The sequence below is a fragment of the Ylistrum balloti genome, unplaced genomic scaffold (genome assembly GCF_031769215.1).
Source record: "Ylistrum balloti isolate Yb309-2 unplaced genomic scaffold, AGI_CSIRO_Ybal_v1 Utg371086, whole genome shotgun sequence".
NCBI lineage: Eukaryota > Metazoa > Mollusca > Bivalvia > Pectinida > Pectinidae > Ylistrum > Ylistrum balloti.
Window position 1 is genome coordinate 131,773 of NW_026782599.1, and position 19,510 is coordinate 151,282.

General features: G+C 33.4%; 2 protein-coding genes across 2 annotated transcripts; one reads left to right on the forward strand and one right to left on the reverse strand.

Annotated features, from left to right (window-relative positions):
* Nucleotides 1-294: 294 nt before the first annotated feature.
* On the reverse strand, nt 295-10,483 carry LOC132560614 (uncharacterized). Its single transcript, XM_060225277.1, has 8 exons — nt 10,369-10,483; nt 9,264-9,538; nt 8,354-8,497; nt 7,232-7,432; nt 5,652-5,809; nt 3,840-4,117; nt 2,284-2,349; nt 295-1,776 (listed from the first exon to the last, which is right to left on the reverse strand). The coding sequence occupies exons 1-8, from the start codon at nt 10,481-10,483 to the stop codon at nt 1,436-1,438; spliced, it is 1,578 nt and encodes a 525-aa protein (XP_060081260.1). The 3' UTR covers nt 295-1,435.
* Nucleotides 10,484-13,081: 2,598 nt separating this feature from the next.
* Nucleotides 13,082-18,728, forward strand: LOC132560597 (myosin-2 essential light chain-like). Its single transcript, XM_060225259.1, has 6 exons — nt 13,082-13,103; nt 13,226-13,253; nt 14,177-14,317; nt 15,418-15,582; nt 16,108-16,185; nt 17,608-18,728. Exons 1-6 carry the CDS (start codon nt 13,101-13,103, stop codon nt 17,634-17,636), a joined length of 444 nt encoding a protein of 147 aa, XP_060081242.1. The 5' UTR covers nt 13,082-13,100; the 3' UTR covers nt 17,637-18,728.
* Nucleotides 18,729-19,510: the final 782 nt, after the last annotated feature.

A 19,510-nucleotide genomic window follows, 5' to 3' on the forward strand; every position in this document is an offset into this window, starting at 1 on the left:
CATGTAGCAGCTTCTGCACCATGCATAATCTACATGTATTCGTCTTTGAATTTTGCAATGTTCAACTAAGTTAAATACTTTGTTGCCATATGAATTGTTATTATAAATTGTCAGGTGCCACTGCCAGAACAAAAGGACTGCAGGGCAGAACAATATACAGCCCTCCCATGTCGAAGAAATTTTCAGAGTTTCTTGAATAAAAATACATATATTAAAATGGTTTGCAAGAGATTTGAGGAAAACAAAAAAATCTAGCAAAGATTAAAATATTGGAAAAAAAATAATAAAGGACAGTAACTTATTAAAATATTGCTGAATCAAAATACTATCCATGAAAACACAATTTCATGTTGTGGTTTTCAAGTCTACCAAGAAATTGGTTGAAAACTATTGTTTAAACATACCACAAAAAGATCGAGAATTTCATCTGATACGATCATGATCATATGTAACAGACAGGTTCTTACAAGAGTCTACCAAACTTCTGGTAAAGCCAGAAACCTAAAGAAATAATCCATTCACAGTGAATATATAGTGTACTCTTCAACGTCACATACTCTTGATAACAAGACAGTACCATTTTGAAAGAGCTGTTACGTTATGCTTTTATCTAATAAAGTCTGCTTAAAGTACAGTAAGAAAGTCAGAAATAAAAAAAAAAAAGGCTCAGTATACCTCAATCTTGTTTCTCCTTCTGAATGGAAGATTTTTGCAGATTTCAAATGCAGCAAATAAAGGGAACATTTCTGATTGGTCAAGATTCAAACTCAAATCATTTGTGATGATGCAAGACTTGTTACATTGTTTAACACCTCTGCTGTGAAAATACATAAAGAGGACATTTGATTGTTTCCAGTTTAATGTATATATTTCACAAATATGACAGTAAAAAGAAAACTGTCATATGAGTGAATTGATCTTGCATACTGGACTATTTGGCAAGATGACACCGTTTTGGTTTGGCCACTTTGCATGGTTTTCAAAATTGTCAGCTGTTCCCTAGAGTAAGTCACCTATAACAATACCAAATAAAAGACACCATTGGAGATACACAAAAAAAACTGGAAGGAAAACCAACTTATTCAATCATTGACCCATTTACCTTTGAATGGGAAAATTTCAATGCAGTGACTAAAAAGTACTGCTCTGATTGGTTAAAAAATACAAATTGACATGATCTACCTTAGGTAATCAAAATTCATGAGGATCTTTTAATCTCTCAAAGTTTAACATGTACAATAGTAAGTGTGTTGTTAAGATTCATTCAGGTTCATTTGGGCAGAATATTTCACACTGACAAATGTATTTAGTTGTGTCCAAAGCTGCAGGTCCCACATCAATAGTGTTCGAATTATTTCAAATCTGTGATAAAAAATTTCCCTGGGCACAAAGATAAGGATTATTTCTTACATAAAAAGAAATCTGTCACAAGATACTAAACAATCCACTTTTGTAGAGCTACTTTTTCCTGTTTCCAGTCACGTTTTCTCTTATTTTGCTGTTTTGGTGAATCCATTGCCAGCATCAAATCATTGCTATTTAATGCCTCACGTAATTTCAGCAGTTCTCTCTTCATTTTTTGTATCACTAAAGGCTTCACATTTTTCGCTACATTCTGGTGACAACAATGTTTTAATTCTAGTGGAATCACCATTGCTGAACTGTTATGCTCACTTCCCGGTACTCGCCAGTAGCATCTGCCATCATACACAGAAATCCATTGTTCATGGAACTTAAAATTTATGTAGTAATCACAGAACCCTTTCAGTAGCTCGACTGCAAATAAAGCACAATAGTATTATAGATATGTATACAATGGCCAAAGAATTAGAGTGATTTCAAAGAAGAAATGTTTTCTACGACATGAACAAGGTCAAATCCACCTGTCAGCAGTAGAACATTAGTTCTTATTACACAAACAGTGGATGATTAAATATGACATTTTGATTACTACAGTCATCTTCATCAGATGAATGACCAGTGTGAAGAATACTAGCATTGATGTATGTAGAGCAGAGGAGATGTTACGAAATCAATCAACTTTTTCAGCTGTACTATAATTCTATGTACACTAAGGTAGAAAATAGAAGAAAAGATTTATACAAACAAGAGGCCAATAGGACCTGGTTTAATTTGCTGAAATTGATTAATTGACATGAAGATATATAAGGAAAAAAGTCGGGACTTGAAATTATTTTGACTCAAGTGATTTTGAGACTACGAGTTTCAACTGTATAGAACATATAGATGAGATAACCAACAATCATATATCTGTACACTTACCTAGTGATGAATCATTTACCACCAACTCTTTGGAAATGTCAGGTAATTTCCTTATTTTGTCTCTTCCTAAAAAATAAAGCACAGCTGGTAACCAACAGCAAAGGAACTAAGTATTCTTCAACACTTAGTAATTAGACATCATTAGACACTTCGAGTTCAGTCTTCTGTAATTGTCTGACACTATCAGAAATGTGAGGCAAGTCTACTGTAATAGTCAGACACTATCAGACACATGAGGTAAGTCTTCTGTAATAATCAGACACTAACAGACACATAAGGTAAGTCTTCTGTAATAATCAGACACTATCAGACACATGAGGTAAGTCTTCTGTAATAGTCAGACACTATCAGACACATGAGGTAAGTCTTCTGTAATAATCAGACACTATCAAAAATGTGAGGCAAGTCTACTGTAAAAGTCAGACAATATCAGACACATGAGGTAAGTCTTCTGTAATAGTCAGACACTATCAGACACATGAGGTAAGTCTTCTGTAATAGTCAGACACTATCAGACACATGAGGTAAGTCTTCTGTAATAGTCAGACACTATCAAACACATGAGGTAAGTCTTCTGTAATAGTCAGACACCACTATCAGACACATCAGGTAAGTCTTCTGTAATAGTCAGACACTACCAGACACATGAGGTAAGTCTTCTGTAATAGTCAGACAGTATCAGATACATGAGTTCAGTCTTCTGTAATAGTCAGACACTATCAGACACATGAGGTAAGTCTTCTGTAATAGTCAGACACTATCAGACACATGAGATAAGTCTTCTGTAATAATCAGACACTATCAGACACATGAGGTAAGTCTTCTGTAATAGTCAGACACTATCAGACACATGAGTTCAGTCTTCTGTAATAGTCAGACACTACCAGACACATGAGTTCAGTATTCTGTAATAGTCAGACACTATCAGACACATGAGGTAAGTCTTCTGTAATAGTCAGACACTATCAGACACATGAGGTAAGTCTTCTGTAATAGTCAGACACTATCAGACACATGACGTAAGTCTTCTGTAATAGTCAGACACTATCAGACACATGAGGTAAGTCTTCTGTAATAGTCAGACACTATCAGACACATGAGGTAAGTCTTCTATCAGACACATGAGGTAAGTCTTCTGTAATAGTCAGACACTATCAGACACATGAGTTCAGTCTTCTGTAGTAGTCAGACACTATAAGACACATGAGTTCAGTCTTCTGTAGTAGTCAGACACTATCAGACACATGGGTTCAGTCTTCTGTAATAGTCAGACATTATCAGACACATGAGGTAAGTCTTCTGTAATAGTCAGACACTATCAGACACGTTAGTTCAGTCTTCTGTAATAGCCAGACACTATCAGACACATCAGGTAAGTCTTCTGTAATAGTCAGACACTGTCAGACACATGAGTTCAGTCTTCTAAAATTGTCAGACACCATTAGTCATATGAGTGAAATTGTCAGTGAATTTCAATTAAGCAAAATATTATACTAATACCATCTGATCTGCTAATTGCTTTTGGCAATCAGATTACAAATACAACAAGTGAATACCTGGAAAAGAGTTGATATTGTCTGGAGTAGGAGAGACTGGTTCATCAAGATACCACTTATGATACAGATGTTTCGCTGCAGGAAGCGTTTTCCTTTGTTGTAAATAAAACAGTGTCAATAATGTCCAGGTGGTACCATGAGGTAAGGGGTTAAGTCCTTCTCTACACAGATCATTAGAAGATGCCCAAAATTTGATGATTCGCACGAGGGAGCAGAATCGATCATCCAATAAACTCATAGAATATAACATCTCGGAGTTGGCTGTAGGATCATTGTTCCTAGAAATAAAGGAATCTATTATAACACTTTATCACACTTTGAAAACCAAACTGATGTTCGGGTAGTGAAAAGACTGACAACAATTTAAGTAATGAACATACAATGTATATGAAGACCACATACAATGGTTAATTTCAAAATTTTACACCTTTGCAGTCTCTTCCAAAAAAAGTGCTAGCATTCACAAAGGAAACCTCTAAACAGAGAAATAAAGATTCAAACAAAATGTATCAATAAAGACTTATTTTTGATAAGTTAAAATGTCAATCACATGAACATAATTGGTAACCCTTCAATCCAGCATGTCATGAGCTGTTTATCAGCACCCTGGGCCTTTTGGTCACTTAAAAGAAGTCGGTTAAAGATTTTTTTTACATATTTGACACCTGCGACCTAGAAAGTATGTCAAGGTCAATAATATGAACAAAAATTGGTAGCCCTTCTTCCCAGCTAGCTACAGACCCATTTTCAGCAACTTGGGCCTTTTGGCTATTGAGAAGAAGTTTTTTAAAAGATTTTGACACATTTGACCCCTGTGACATGGAAAGTGGGTCAAGGTTATTCATGTAGCCCTTCATCCAATCAGGCTACATGCCCTATATCAGCACCCTGGGCCATTTGGTTATTGAGAAGAATTCCACATATTTGATCACTGTGAAGTTGAATTAGGATCAAGATCAATCCCTTGAACTAAAGGCCCATGGCCCCTAACAGCCATCACTTAAAGCACATTTGGTATTATTACAACTCCCTCATAAAATTTCAAATCAAATTTAGGTGAAATCTACCCTAGCATTAAAAAGGAGTAGTGTTTGAAGTAATATATTGTCTAACTTCCAATTCTGGGGACCTGCACCTAGGTCCCTAGGGGTTGAATCAAGTTTCTTAATTTAAGAAATAATTACCCACCAGCAATGATGTTTGGGACCAAATTTTGTTGAAATTAACCTTGACATGAAGAAGGAGCAGTGCTTTGATTAAAAAGTTATCTAACTTCCAATTTCAGGGCCCCAACCCCAGGTCCTTAGATGTTGCATCAACTTTCTGAATGTATGAAATGATTCCCCATTCCAACTGATATTTCAGACAAAACTTGAATGAAATACATTCAAGCATTAAGGGGAAGTAGTGTTTTGAAGCAAAATATTGTGGGCCCCACCCAAAGGTCACTAGAGTTTGAATCAACTTTCTGAATTTTAGAAATGATTCTTGACCCCTAATGATGTTTCGGTTCAAATCTGGTTGAAATATGCAAAAGACCAGCAAGTTGCAAGCCAATATGAAATTCAAGAACTATCCATCCATTTTCCTCTCCAGAATAAGTAAAAAAAAAAGAATTGTTAAAGGAAAGATGGATAACAGACAGCAGACAGAGAGCAATTCAAGCAGCCTTCCATCTGATAATGATGAGCTCAAAAGAATTGACTTGTATTTTTTCTGTTATGTGAAATTAAATTCACACATTTTATTATTCTATCACTAAAGAAATATTGTTCTATTAACATTACATGTAAAGTAAACTTGTAAACTCACTCTTGTCTAAAAGTTTCATGGATGGAAATGTCACAACTGATGTTTGAGGCAAGGTGTAGAACCTTGAGGATTGGCATTCTAGCATGGGGTAGATAAAGTTCCACGTGGAGTGATCTGACATTCCTCAGTTGTGTTGCGAGCTTGTAACACATATTTGTCTAGAAAAGAAAAACATGAAATGCTGAACCATAACAAGAGACTAATGGGCCTAAATTATCATCTGACTATAATGACCTACATAACAGCAGTAATGGTATTTAATCAATTAATTTAATTTTTGTAAAGTAAAAACCATAGAGTTAGGGAAACAGGTCGTAACTATCTAGAAATGGAAGTAATGAAATATTTCTTATCATAATTATTATAGTTTTACAATACTTAACACTTTGTTGTACACCATGAAAATATTCCACAGGTTATTTAATAACTTTTCTTTACACTTCACTATGTTCGGAGTCATTGATATACTGTAAACTTATTCATTTTAGAACAACCAAATTTTTAAGCAATATCAATTTTGAACATATCAACTCCACAATGAATTTTCAAATTTGCAATAATTAATATTTAAGCTATCAACTTCAGCACAAAAAGCACCAAAACAAGATTAGCATTAAAATGAAATTTTACAAACTTTATCAGAATTTTTAGGAGACATAATGAAAGTAGGCTATAAGCTTCTATGTCCATATCAATACTTAACTATACATGAAACAAGATATTGTTCATCAATACCTCCAGTGCTAATTCCTTGAATTAAATTAACCTCAACATCTTGTTTAATTTTCCAATGTCAATCTAGTAAAACTTCAAACTTTCTGACTGTAGTATCATTTAAGAAATATTGGGGCAATCTGTTCCACAAACTTAACATTTTGCGGCAGAAGAATACTTGTCACTTTTACATTTGTTTTGTCCACTTTAAATGACATTACGCTTCTGTCTGTACTTCACAAACAATTTTCTATTATCATACAGTTCATAAAGATGTTACTCTTCAATATTTTGAGAAAGAAAGGAATTAATTTCATGTTTTGCTGTTCTGAATGTTTTTTATACAGTGAAACATAATTGTTCGAGAAAAACATATTTCAGTACACTTAAAAAAATTAACATAAATCAAGTTCCTGGGTATACCAACTAAAGCAGAGATAGTATTATCCTTAAACTACGTTATCATTCTCTTGGATTTTTATTTTGGTTTGAAAACTCCACGCATAATCCTCTACCATGAAATTTAATATTAATATTACAAAGAAGTTTTTGTCTTTTGTCGAGGTGTAAGTAGATGTTATCATCAACAAACACGTTGAAATCATCTTTAATCTTCCCATTTTGGGTTGATATTTTCAGTCAAGCAACCAAACTCTTGTAAAATTCACCACTCTGAATCAGTACAATTCAGCATGACTTCAACTAAATACTGACTGACATGGTCCAGATTTGTCATACTGTCGTTTAAAAATTCCTAATGCAAAGATCCTTAGTTATTCCTACTACAAGGTTTGTAAGGATTAAGACTTTTAATAAATTGATGAAATTTGAAATCTAATTTCACAACTAATTCAAAATTGACATACCTGGTCAGTTAACAAAGTGATATCCAAATCAGCACCCTTAAGTCCGAGGTTAGTGACGGACGATCCATGTATATCTACTAAAAGCTGAGGGTAATTCTTCTTCAATGTCTTATGGACCTCATTGAAAACCATAAAGTAGAGGATATGATCACCAACTTCTTGTTTCAGTGAACTGTCTAGAATTTCCAGTTGTAGATTTACCTGAAAGGACAAGCTCTGTATTATTCATATTGACCAATGATAAAGTAAGACTTTGACATCATGTGGTTTTATTTCACATTATTTCACATTCAAAATATGCATATTCTTCAGACTATGCAAGCATTCACAGTGGTCTGTGTGCCGAAAGAGTAGAGATACCACTGACTTCCTAAATTATTGCATCACTGTAGGCTGAAATACGGCATGATGAAAAGTCATGGCTAAAACCCTTTAATATCAATAATCTCTGTTGAGCGCATTGCTAAACCTGGTAATACATGTATGCAAATATTAAAATTGAAACACCTTAAGCATAACATAAAATGAATGTGCTTCCACCACTGTGCTGAAAAGGAGTGAATTCACTTAAGTTGAAGAATCATTTCAGTCTATTTAATTCCTATAATGTTCCAAATCATTCACATTCCACTGGTATAAATGATTATAAATATTCAATCTAATCATTGGTTACATGCATCACCACTGCCACAACCAAGTATTTTAATCGTATGTAAGCATACTTGCTGTACTAATAATTTCCCAGTGATGGACATTAAAAAATCTTTAACTAGACTTTGTGGGTCTCATTCGACATCAGCATCATAAATTCTGGAGAATGAGCCTTGCTTCATCAGTTACACAAGTTATGTCCCAAAGTACATTCCTAAATATGAGTTATTCTTTAATTGCATTTTGCATTAAGTCAATAATGAAATGTAGGTCAAATTCTGTCTTTGTAACATAAATATAGGACAACAAACTTCAGCTCACTTCATTAGTCATGCAATATAATCTCTGTTGCTCTAACATAAAGTCTTCAAGATACAGCATGGACAAATCTGAATATGGTTCAAACAGATACAAAGTTCATGTATTAATTCATTGAAGGATAAACTTTATTTTTAGAAGTAGGGTACTTACATTTTTCATTTGCCTCAGACGCGTGAACACTCTATAATGAGGCAAATTTCCAACCTTTAGCAAACCAGTAAATCTGCCTTTCTTAGAAAGCCATTGGCATCCCATTTCGTTTCTACCTTTCAGTATCACATATGAGTTATTTTCCTGCCAGTAAAAAAGAATGTGATACAATGAAAGTTCACATAACAGTATGTAATACCAATTAATTATGTAATCTACAGTGAGTGTGTAGATGTGTGGGCTCCATCTCATAGCTCATTGTCATGTGTGATGTTGTCATTTTGTAATACTGGTTACCTTTTTTGAAATCTTCTTGAAAGGTAGAAGAGTAAGTATTGTAAAAATTATACTTTTAATATGATGTCTGTAGAAAATATTAAGATTCTCTCTACAAACTTTCAAGAATTTGGTGGTTTTTATTAACATTATGAAGGTTTCTACTTATTTGAAAAATAAAATCCATAGCATATACTGTATTCAAGATATGTGCCTCTTGGTTATTGAAAAAATCCAATTTAAAGACTTTGACATAATTGAATACTGTGACCTTGAAAAAGGAGTCAAGGTCTTTTATATTGACAACCTTGATAGCCAATGACCAGAGCTTACTAAATACAAAATATAAAGGCTCCAGACCTTGTGGATCTTGAGTTTTTCAAAGTTTGTTTCCTATAATAGCAATTTTCAAATTTGACCCCTATCGAGCACTGGAAGTTGAATTTACAGACAAGGTTTTATTAATGCATTCAACAGCAATCCATCACAGTAAGCTAATGACAAAAGATTCCTTACTATCCATAACCTGAAGCATGGCCACAGTATCAAACTCATTTTTATGGACTCAATATTTAACAACAGATACAAATAGTTTTCACTTAGTTTCTTTATATGCACAACAACTTATACTCACAAAAACTCTGTCCACATTTCTCAGTAATTTTTTGTCCACCTTACGGAGTTCACTATGTGATATTGCATATCGTTCCTCTGCAGTCATTATTCTGTTTTTAATCATTTCCCTATATGACATTTCATTTCCATGCATTTCTTTCGATATTTCCTTTTCCCGACATGGTTGTTGAATTTTGTTTGATATAGCAGTGTTTGTCTTTTGTTTTCCTTGTATGTCCACTTCATCTTTAACAACATCCTGTCTTTTTTTCCACACATCATTTTGGTGATTAGCTGTGAATGAAATGAAGAATGATGTACATAATATGTCATGTTAATTAGCGGAGGTATATTGTTCTATTTATATACTCTTTCTAGAAAATGTAAAATCAATCCCACAAAGCACACATATATACATGTACTCATTTATTTCCACATACAGTTGTTCTATAACATACAATAATAGTGCTCACCCTAAAATATATGACACAAGATGGCTTCAGGACACATTACTTACCACTAAATAGCTCCAACCATAACGAAATAACACCAAAAATTTTTATTTTTATTCAAACCACACTGAACTAAACCTAAACTGATCTTTCGTTGTTTAGTCGCTAGTCATTAAAATTAAGATTGTTACGTAAATACTATTTAATCGTTAAAAACAATGATTGTTTTCTGTTATCGTGAAACATTAACATGCATATTTAAAATTTAAAATTTGAATATATATAGAGTAATAACGATTTTATTGAAATATCAATAATCAGAAGAATTGTTTTTTAATATTTAAAAAAATCGCGATGTTGGGTATTGTACTCCGGACAAGGTAACTCCCGTCACTAACAGCAATATTATAGGTTAACTACGGCGAGACACTATTGACATTATCGCTAATGAAATCAGTCCGACTAAGATATCTCTAACAGGAGTCCCCTGTCCCCTAAAGGGCTGGCAGAAACAAGTAGTATATTTATCGGAATGCACAACCCGAGAATTACAAATGACACCCGTTCAAATCGAAGAGGTCTAGAAGCTTGCATACAGTATAGAACCGGTATAAGGGTAAGGTCAAGTAAGGCTTTGTAAGTGATACAACACTTGCTATGTAAGACACCAACCTGTTTTCAAATCATATGCACTAGAACTTTTAATCAACAGTGCCTTCATAGATGATCTTTTCCTTATAAACAGTTTGTTCAAATTGACAAGACCACTACACATGGTCGCTGCCATTTTGAATCGTACTAAATTTCTAATATAGAAATCTGAAATCGGATTCCAACTTTCCGGAAATGTTTCATCAAGTCGCTCTGTTGCAAGAGCTGTCTTGAAGCTCTGGGGCGTACACAGAGCTTTCTAGTAGCTGATTCCAGTCAATAATATTTTTGGACAAAATAGAATTAGTAAAAAAAGAAAAAAACACAATATATTTCATACATTCTCTTTATTATTAAGATATTTATATAACTAAGCCCGTGCAAAATGTATCAATAAATTTGAAAAAAAAAATCACACACACACACACACACACACACACACACACACACACACACACACACACACACACACACACACACACATAGTATACATTACACAAGTGCGATCTCTTATTGAGGAAACAGAGTATAAATTCCTTATCTGTTTTACAGTATAAAAGACTCTTTCAGTATGTATAATCCTTACAAAAGCACATCCTTGCTTTAAAGTGTACCCTCTTTGTTACTGGCTGGTGATATCTTATCAAATAAAATATAAACACGTTAATTTTATCATTTACTGCGTTTCAGTAATAATGAAAGACAGATTTAATAGAAAATGAAAAGGTATTAAGTAAATTTGCAGTTATTTATGTTCCAATCACTCGCAAATTAAAAACTAACCTTTCTAGTCCTTGGCAATTACCTTTTTATAACATGTAGTATCTGATCTACCGTAGACCGGAAAAATCAAGAAAATCCAATTTGCATATTTAAATAACTCATTTAAATATGTTGTACAATTTGGACATAGTGACGTTCAAATGTTCCATTTTGAGACAAAGACACTCCCACCTTCCTCCCTTAGGTGTATTTCTCATATTGTTTTTTCTGAAGTCGTATATGTTGATGTAGAGTAATTAGTATACATGATGCTGTTCCACTTAAAATTCAATGCAACAAATAAATGCAACCTATTTAGAGGTGTTCAAGTTTAAAAAACAACTACGTAGCAATATTTTCGCAAAAAATAAAAGGAAAAATAAAATTGAAACATGGGGAAAATTTTAATCTAATGGGTTCTGGTGTAGTGAATCTGTTTTACATACGTTCAATATACGTTACCTTTCTCATGATACACGATGAAAAAGAAAAGGTAACACATACATCTAATGCTCTTTTCACTCGCAAATTAAAAACTAACCTTTCTAGTCCTTGTGTATAACATTTTCTATAATATATAGTTTTTGATCAAGCGAAGACCGGAAAGATGGAGTAAAATCCAATTTTCATATTCAAATAACTCATTTAAATATGTTGTACAATTTGGACATATAGACGTTCTAAATGTCCTCTTTTGTGACAGACTCTCTCCCACCGTCCTCTCTTAAGTATTTTTCTCATATTGGTCTCATGAAATCGGCTATGTGGGTATAGCGTTATTAGCATACACGGTTCTGATTGACTTAAAATTCAATGCAACCTATAAAAGCAACCTATCAAAAGGTATTCACATTTAAAATAACCGGCTACGAAGCAACATTTTCGCAAAAAATTAAAAGGAAAAATCAAGCTAAAATATGGGGAGATTTTGAAGCTAATGGGTTCTGGTGTAGTGAATCTGTTTTACATGCGTTCAATATACGTTACCTTTCTCATGATACACAATGATATCATCTAAACATAGTTAAAAACAATTAGTTGAACGAGTGTGGAAACCGAATTTAATTGTCACAATTTACAAAATGGAATACTCGACATTACTTTGCTGTCTGATTCCGTTAATGTTCTCAAAGTGGCGTATTTTGAAAGGAATGGTTTCAAAACGAAGCCAAGTGTGATTTTCCTGGCAAGCCTGGGTTGTCACATGAACAAAGCCCTCAAAGGCAGTGTTCTCTTTCTCCCTATATTCCTAATCGCTGTTAAAAAGTGGAACGTGCTAAGTCCGTTACACAAGTTTGTGTCAAGAGGAAAATTGATTTTAAAACGATTTTCTTCAAATATCGAGTTTTTGTAGTATTGAACTTAGGGTGATGATTAAGCTATAAATAGCTCAAACATGCGTGTTACTGTAAAAAAAAATCTTAATTTAAATGTTATGTAATAGTAAGAACCGTAAGTAGAATTTGCTTGCTGTTGCTTTACGAAGTCAGATATAAACATTCTCTTATCTCTCTATTACACCAGGGATGTAAAACACGTCCTTGAAACTCATGCAATCACGCTATTTGTCCAATTTCGATTTATTAAGTGTTGTTAGATTGACCTGCACATGCAGTCGCTGGTCTCATCTAGTTGACAGTAATTCAAACTATGCGGAAAACTTGTTTGAAGTGAGTCAATATAACTTAAATTCCATTTCCATATATGGGCATTACCAACTTAAGAAAGTAGACTAAAATAGTCGATTAGGGTTTGATGTATTAACAATAAAGGATATCTTTGTTTATAATTAGTTGGTTTGTCACATCTATGATATAAGTTATGAAGCTTGACTGTAAGAAATTTTATATTCTTACCAGTTACTGTGTTTAAGACGATGTGTATCATATCATTTATCTATCGACTAGTTTATATTTTGTAAACAGAATTCGTAAATACCCATAATACACCTTTTGACGGAAGTAGAGTTTACAGGAAGTGAAGGATTCAAGATGGTAAGGGGAAAAGAAGAGATACTCTTTCGTTATTTATCAGTTCTATGATTTATCAATTTTGCTTTTCTTTTATTGTATGAATATTAATTTTATGTAATGTCTGCATTGTTTTCTCTTTTCAGTCTCAGATGACAGAAGATCAGTTGTCGGGTAAGTTCAACAAAGACCTTGGCTCATCCCTAGACGGGTGTGTCCGAAAATAGTGCGAAGCTTATTCATCAAAGGCTTATCTTTTTTTAAAGATATGAAGTCGTGATGCTATAGATTTGAAGCAAGTTTTCCGCTATTTCTTAATTAATAATGAGACGATTTTTATGAGAGTTTTCCCTCGGACCATAAGAGCTCGTCTTCATACTCAGAATTTTGATATGGAAACCTACAGTTAGCTACCTTCAGCTCAGGCTTCACTTACATGTACAAATCGATTATATGTGTAACACATGTCAATACTAAGTACAGTATACCGCTCGGCTAGTTAAAATTCTGTTTAGCTCGAGCAGTCGAGCATCATACTACAAAGCCAGAGGTCCAAGGTTCGAATCTTTGCGGATGCACTGAAGTAAATAATGATCACTAGATCTGTTGCATTGGCGCCCAAAGACATGGGAGTAATGCTTAGCATCCCTGTAACCCCAGGAAACTTGATGATGAGTCATATCTCAAAGGGGTATTTAACCATGGTAAAATTCCAGCTGCAATATACAGCTTGGAAAAGGAAAGCAAATCTTTTAACTCAATTGGTTAGGGTTAGTAAGCAGGAAGCCCCCAGTTTGAATCCTATGAGAGGCATTGAAATAAAGAAAACTGAAATACTTTCATGATTGATACAAGTGTGTTTGTCTTTAATACATATATACATATGCCATGAACCAATTATATCTTTTGATGACTTGTGGCATTTTATATAGTGCAGACAAGATATATAAAATGGGAACAAAACTCTGGTGGTATGATATCCAATAATATAGAAAACTGGTCTTATTACCATAATGAACATATATATTTTGTTTATTACTTTGAAGTATCTAGACAACGTTCAGTTAAGATGAAATATGTGTGTTTCTTTGATACAGAAATTCAAGAAACATTCAACATCTTTGATCAGAAGGGAGATGGAAAGATTGCTGCCTCACAACTAGGGGATGTTTTGAGGGCACTCGGTCAAAATCCAACAGAGCATGAAGTCAAGAAGTGTGGCTACAGCAGTAATCCAGGTACCACAATAATCCATGTAATGTGCACAATTTTTCTTTTTGGAGAAAATGAAAGGTCCAAAATTTTATTATTTTTCCCGTGGAAAAATCCAAGGTTTTGTGAGGCTGTGATTTTTGACTGTCGATTATAATATGATTATGTTTTGAAATACTCGCATGTTGAACTGCTAAGAAATTAACAGGTCTCATTTTTATCTTTATTTATTTTTCAAGTTTTTATTTAAAGTTGCTTATATTGTGGCTTTAAGTCCTTAACTATTTTTCAAACTGTCTTTTACAATTTATGCACATATTCAATAAACAATGTATTTTAACATGTTAAACATATATTTTTACTTAATATTCAAATATTTTTTTTTTTCATTTCTGATTCTTTTTTGTGCTTTTTGAGTTAGTTGTTTAGGAGAATTGAAGGAAAATTCACACCACGTCATTCTACAGAATGTTAGATTCTTTACAGATTTTGGTAAAAATTCATACAAAAAGTCATCTGTGAGAAAACATTAAACTAGTTTGTACTTACTTGAGAATCAAACATTCAAAGTCACCAATAATTTTGTCCACTTTTTAATTTAATCCCACAATGACACTGCATGGAAACATATCAGTGTAGTTTGTTTAGGTTATTCGGGGATGTCTATTGCTAATTTAATGCTTATGTTTACATTTTGTGTATCAAAATACGCCTTTTGTTTTCATTGATTTCAAAGTTTACAGACAACATTCAGTTTGTTGACCTAAAAGAACTATCTTTGAACAGCCTTTTGTACCAATCTTTCTGATAACACGGAATCAAAACCAACTATATAATTATATACACAGTATTCATTTATCCTTTGCTAAATAAAAATTTTTAATGATTTCATAAAAGAAAACCACAAGTATGACAAAGATTAGCATTAAGATCACATTTCAAACATACTTTTCTTGGTAGTATTTAAAAACGCACGAAATTCAAGCCCAGTTTGAAATTTGTTCCTATCACTGTGCATGCCAGAGACTATAACATTATCAGTGTATGATGAAAATTTATAAAGGTTACAGAGTTAGATACCATGGTAACTGTAAATATTCAAACACAAATGACTGTTTTATTTCAGATGCCAGGGTTTCATTTGAGGTTTTCATCCCTATCCTGCAGACCATCAGTAAGAACAGAGACCAAGCTACGCTAGAAGATTACATTGAGGGCCTGAAAATGTTTGATAAGGACCAGAATGGATTTATCTCATCTGCAGAGTTGCGTCATATACTTACCTCCCTTGGTAAGACATATAGAAAAGCAGATCAATAACCTAACAATTGTATATCCACTTGTTAACGCCCATCTGATCAATGATTTGAAGATGGAGTAGTATCCCAGTCCTGACTATCTGTATACAGATATGGACACAGTTACAACTCGTATTAAATTTACAGTATTTGCAGATTTCTGTATGGTCCTGTAGGTACAAGTTGCTTGAAAAAAAAAGATAGAGATTGTATTAGGACATGTCAAGATTAGAAAGGGAAAAATGAAGCTTGTAAAGAATTGCAAAATGCAAAACCGTCGGCTCTAGAAAAAAGACTGTAATAAGAAAAATATTCATGGGAAATTTATGAGTAAACGTGTGTGTGTAATTTCAAGTATTGACCATACCTCCTATAAAACTGAATTGATTCAGACTTGAAAGAGATGTTTAAAAATGAAAAAAAGGAAAAACATTTAGAATTTGCTTCAATTTTTTGGGTGTATGTCAGGTATGTCATGGTGTACAGGTGATAATTTTTTTCAATGTTATGGTGTACAGGTGACAGGATGACGGATGATGATTGTGATCAACTGTTTCAAGGGCAGGAGGATGCTCAGGGCAATGTCAACTATGAAGGTAAGACCAGTGATTATTTTATTGAAATAACCTCTACCATGTTAAAACAGTTAAAAAATGGACTCTGAATCATTGTTAAAAAAAACTTTAGACACACTCATTATAAAAGCCTACACTGGACACTGAAACACTGTATAAGCAATACAAGATATTTTCAAACTGTAAAAATTTTTAAAAATTTTTAAACAGAGGACACTGGCTTGTTATAACATCCTACTCAGGACACTTAAACACTCTAAAACCAACATAGGATAATGATGGTTACTATGGAATTTTCTCAAAACTCTCAGTACCAAACTGATTTTCATATTGGTTTTATTTAAAAAAAAAAAAAAAAAATATGGATGCCCGTGGCCATAATGAGTGTTGTAGGGAAAAGTTTGTTATTGCTATTTCTCAAAAATTCTTATAGCTCAAGGTGGTGTTTTCCCATTTAAAGAGTCATTAGTTAATTTTAATTAAATATTTAGCTTAATTCGTTTTTCAAAAATGGTTACCCTGGCATCCATTTTGTGTTTGCTATGTATTAGAAGTGTAAATTATTTGAGACCATATGTAGTATCCTATCTGTTTGGATCAGCAAACTTGGTCAGTGAGTACATCCTGGGAGGTTGGAGTTTTTTCAATTGAAAAGTAGGTCATTCTGACCTATATTTTGAATTTTGACCTTGTTTATAGAAAAAGTTTTCTTTTTTTTTGCTCCTATCATGATTCTATGACATTTAAGGTCACTGTGACCGATATTTGATTCTTTGACCCTGTTTAAATGAAAAGGTTGTTGTGCACTTATTTCCATTCCTATTCATGTAGGGTCATCAGATGTGATATATAGGAGCATCCTTGTAAGAGGGGCTGTTCTGTGCATAAACAAGGTCATTGTGACCTATATTTTCACTCCAAATTCTATTCAAAGAAAAAACAAGTCTTTAGCAGATCTCCTATCCTGTTTCTTACTGGATCAATAAACTTTTTATCGAGGAATGTCTTATGCAGATGGAGTGCTGTACCACATACCAAGGTCAATGAGAATCGTGATATGACCTTTGATCTAGTCACATGTCAAACTTTTTTCTCAGCATATAATTCGTAGTTTCAAACATGATTACCGAATTTAATATCGAGGAACATCTTCAGCATGAGGAGTGTTTAGGAACATAATAATGTCAAATGGGCTGTGCTCATTTTGAATCGAGGGGGTCAGGTGGCCAATATTAAAAGCTTCACTGTACAATAATCATATCTGTCTCCATGGTGGGTGCCAAATTTTCCCCTCGGATCACTTGTTATGTTATAGCTCTACAGTAATGTCATTGATATTGCATCAAACATAATAAGAAAACGATATTCCGCTAAAGCAGACTAAATTTGTGTCACAGACGAGAGATTTGATAAAGACTTGGTATCTTTTTGTTGTTATTTTAGATTTCATCAAGATGGTGATGAACTGCTGAAGATAACAATATGTTTTCCCTGACAAGTCATTCCAGAGATGACCCATCTGAATTCCTGGTGTAGAACTGTCTGACAAGCCAGAGGAGCAGCAGGGTTGGCAGAATGTTTTTAAAGATGCTTATTAGTAGGAATGGACTACACAAAATAGGAAATGACAGGAAGCGAGGGCATGCCTACCAACATATATAACATCATATCTGACTTGCATTTCCAGTTTGAAGATCTGACAATAGTGAATACAATTTGGTTGAAGAATTTTTAGGAATGAATTGAATTTCGGAATCTCTATGATTAGTAATGTCAGAAAAAGAGAAACCTTTATTGAGAAAAAACACCCAACTTTTATTTTGTTGAAGGTTAACACTGTGTAGTTATATATTTACTATGTCCAGGATCCTTTGTTAGTGGAACACAAGACTTTTTTTCTCCATCAAAATTTTCCCAATATTCTAATCAATTTTATAGTACAATTCTATTAACATTATCTGGTAACACGACATTAAAAAAGGTTGATTCTGGGATACGTTGGTAGAAAGCTGCCACTTCATTCATGTGAATGCCCTTAAAGCTACTCAAAGTCACTGATATCCAGTTAAATTTGAAGCCTGTCAGCCCATACGTTACATACTTGACCATTATGTTAAGATATATTAGAAGCTTGTTATTATAATTTTTTTTTCATTCCGTTAGGCCACGCCAACATCTTAGATTTGCTTCTCATATTCACCCAAACTTTTAGTTTTTTTACTCGTTACAACAAGGTGTAAATATTACATGACCACAATTTTTTAAGTGTTGAAATGAGATGTGCTACATTGTCGCCCATAGCCTCTGTATTACATGCTTTGTTATCATAACTAATATGTATTCTCTTTTTTTGAGATATGTTTTAAAATCTTGTGATGATTTCAGAAATTAATGATCAGAATTCCTGTAGAGAATCTGATAAGTTCTGGTGAAAGAGTTCTAAACAAAATGTACATTTGTTGTAATGAAACATATATAACAGATGTATTTATACAGGATGGGTGAACAACACTATTAATAAACAAATATTTAATATCATTTAATAAAAATATAAGCTTTAAAAATGTTTTGATTTTATTTCTGTGTAACTGAAAAGTTAAATCGACATCAGATCTTGGTGTGAATTCTTCAGGCCATCGGAGACATTCTGTTGACCTCCAGGCTGTCATTCAAGCTGGGCTATGAAAGTCAAGTTTAAAGATTATCAACATTGTATAAATGCCAGGTTGTGGCATTCAGTATGTGTTATTTCAAGAGCCAATACAGAATTAAAGTATGATAACTGTACTTTAGCCATGGTTGATATTTAACACATCATCAATTTTAAGGAAATGAGGACAGCAATACATTGCCCTATTCACATTAATTGCTGTAATAGCAGGGAAAAGTACCTTTCCAAGCAGATGGTCTTAGAGGTCATCAGGATGTACTGCAGCAGGATATGTCAATAACCTTTTCACCATCTCATCACACTATTTTCTGTATTAGTGTACAAAGCAATATAGTACAGCCGAAAAAAGCTGGTCAACCCGGTCAGATCTTGTACACTTCATACATCAGTGCTAGTGCACTTCACTTTAGTCTACTGTCTGATGAAGGTGACAGTGAAGTTACCGGTGTATGCTAAACAGAATCTTACCCTTATGTCCGTTTATTATGAATTTGATGAAATTTGTGAAACAATTTTATATGTTTAGATGTAATTTGTTTAGTAAATTCTATATCACAAACATAATATAGACAGTAAACAATGATGACAGTACATTATGTAGACTGTAAACAATGATGACAGTACATTATGTAGACAGTAAACAATGATGACAGTACATTATGTAGACTGTAAACA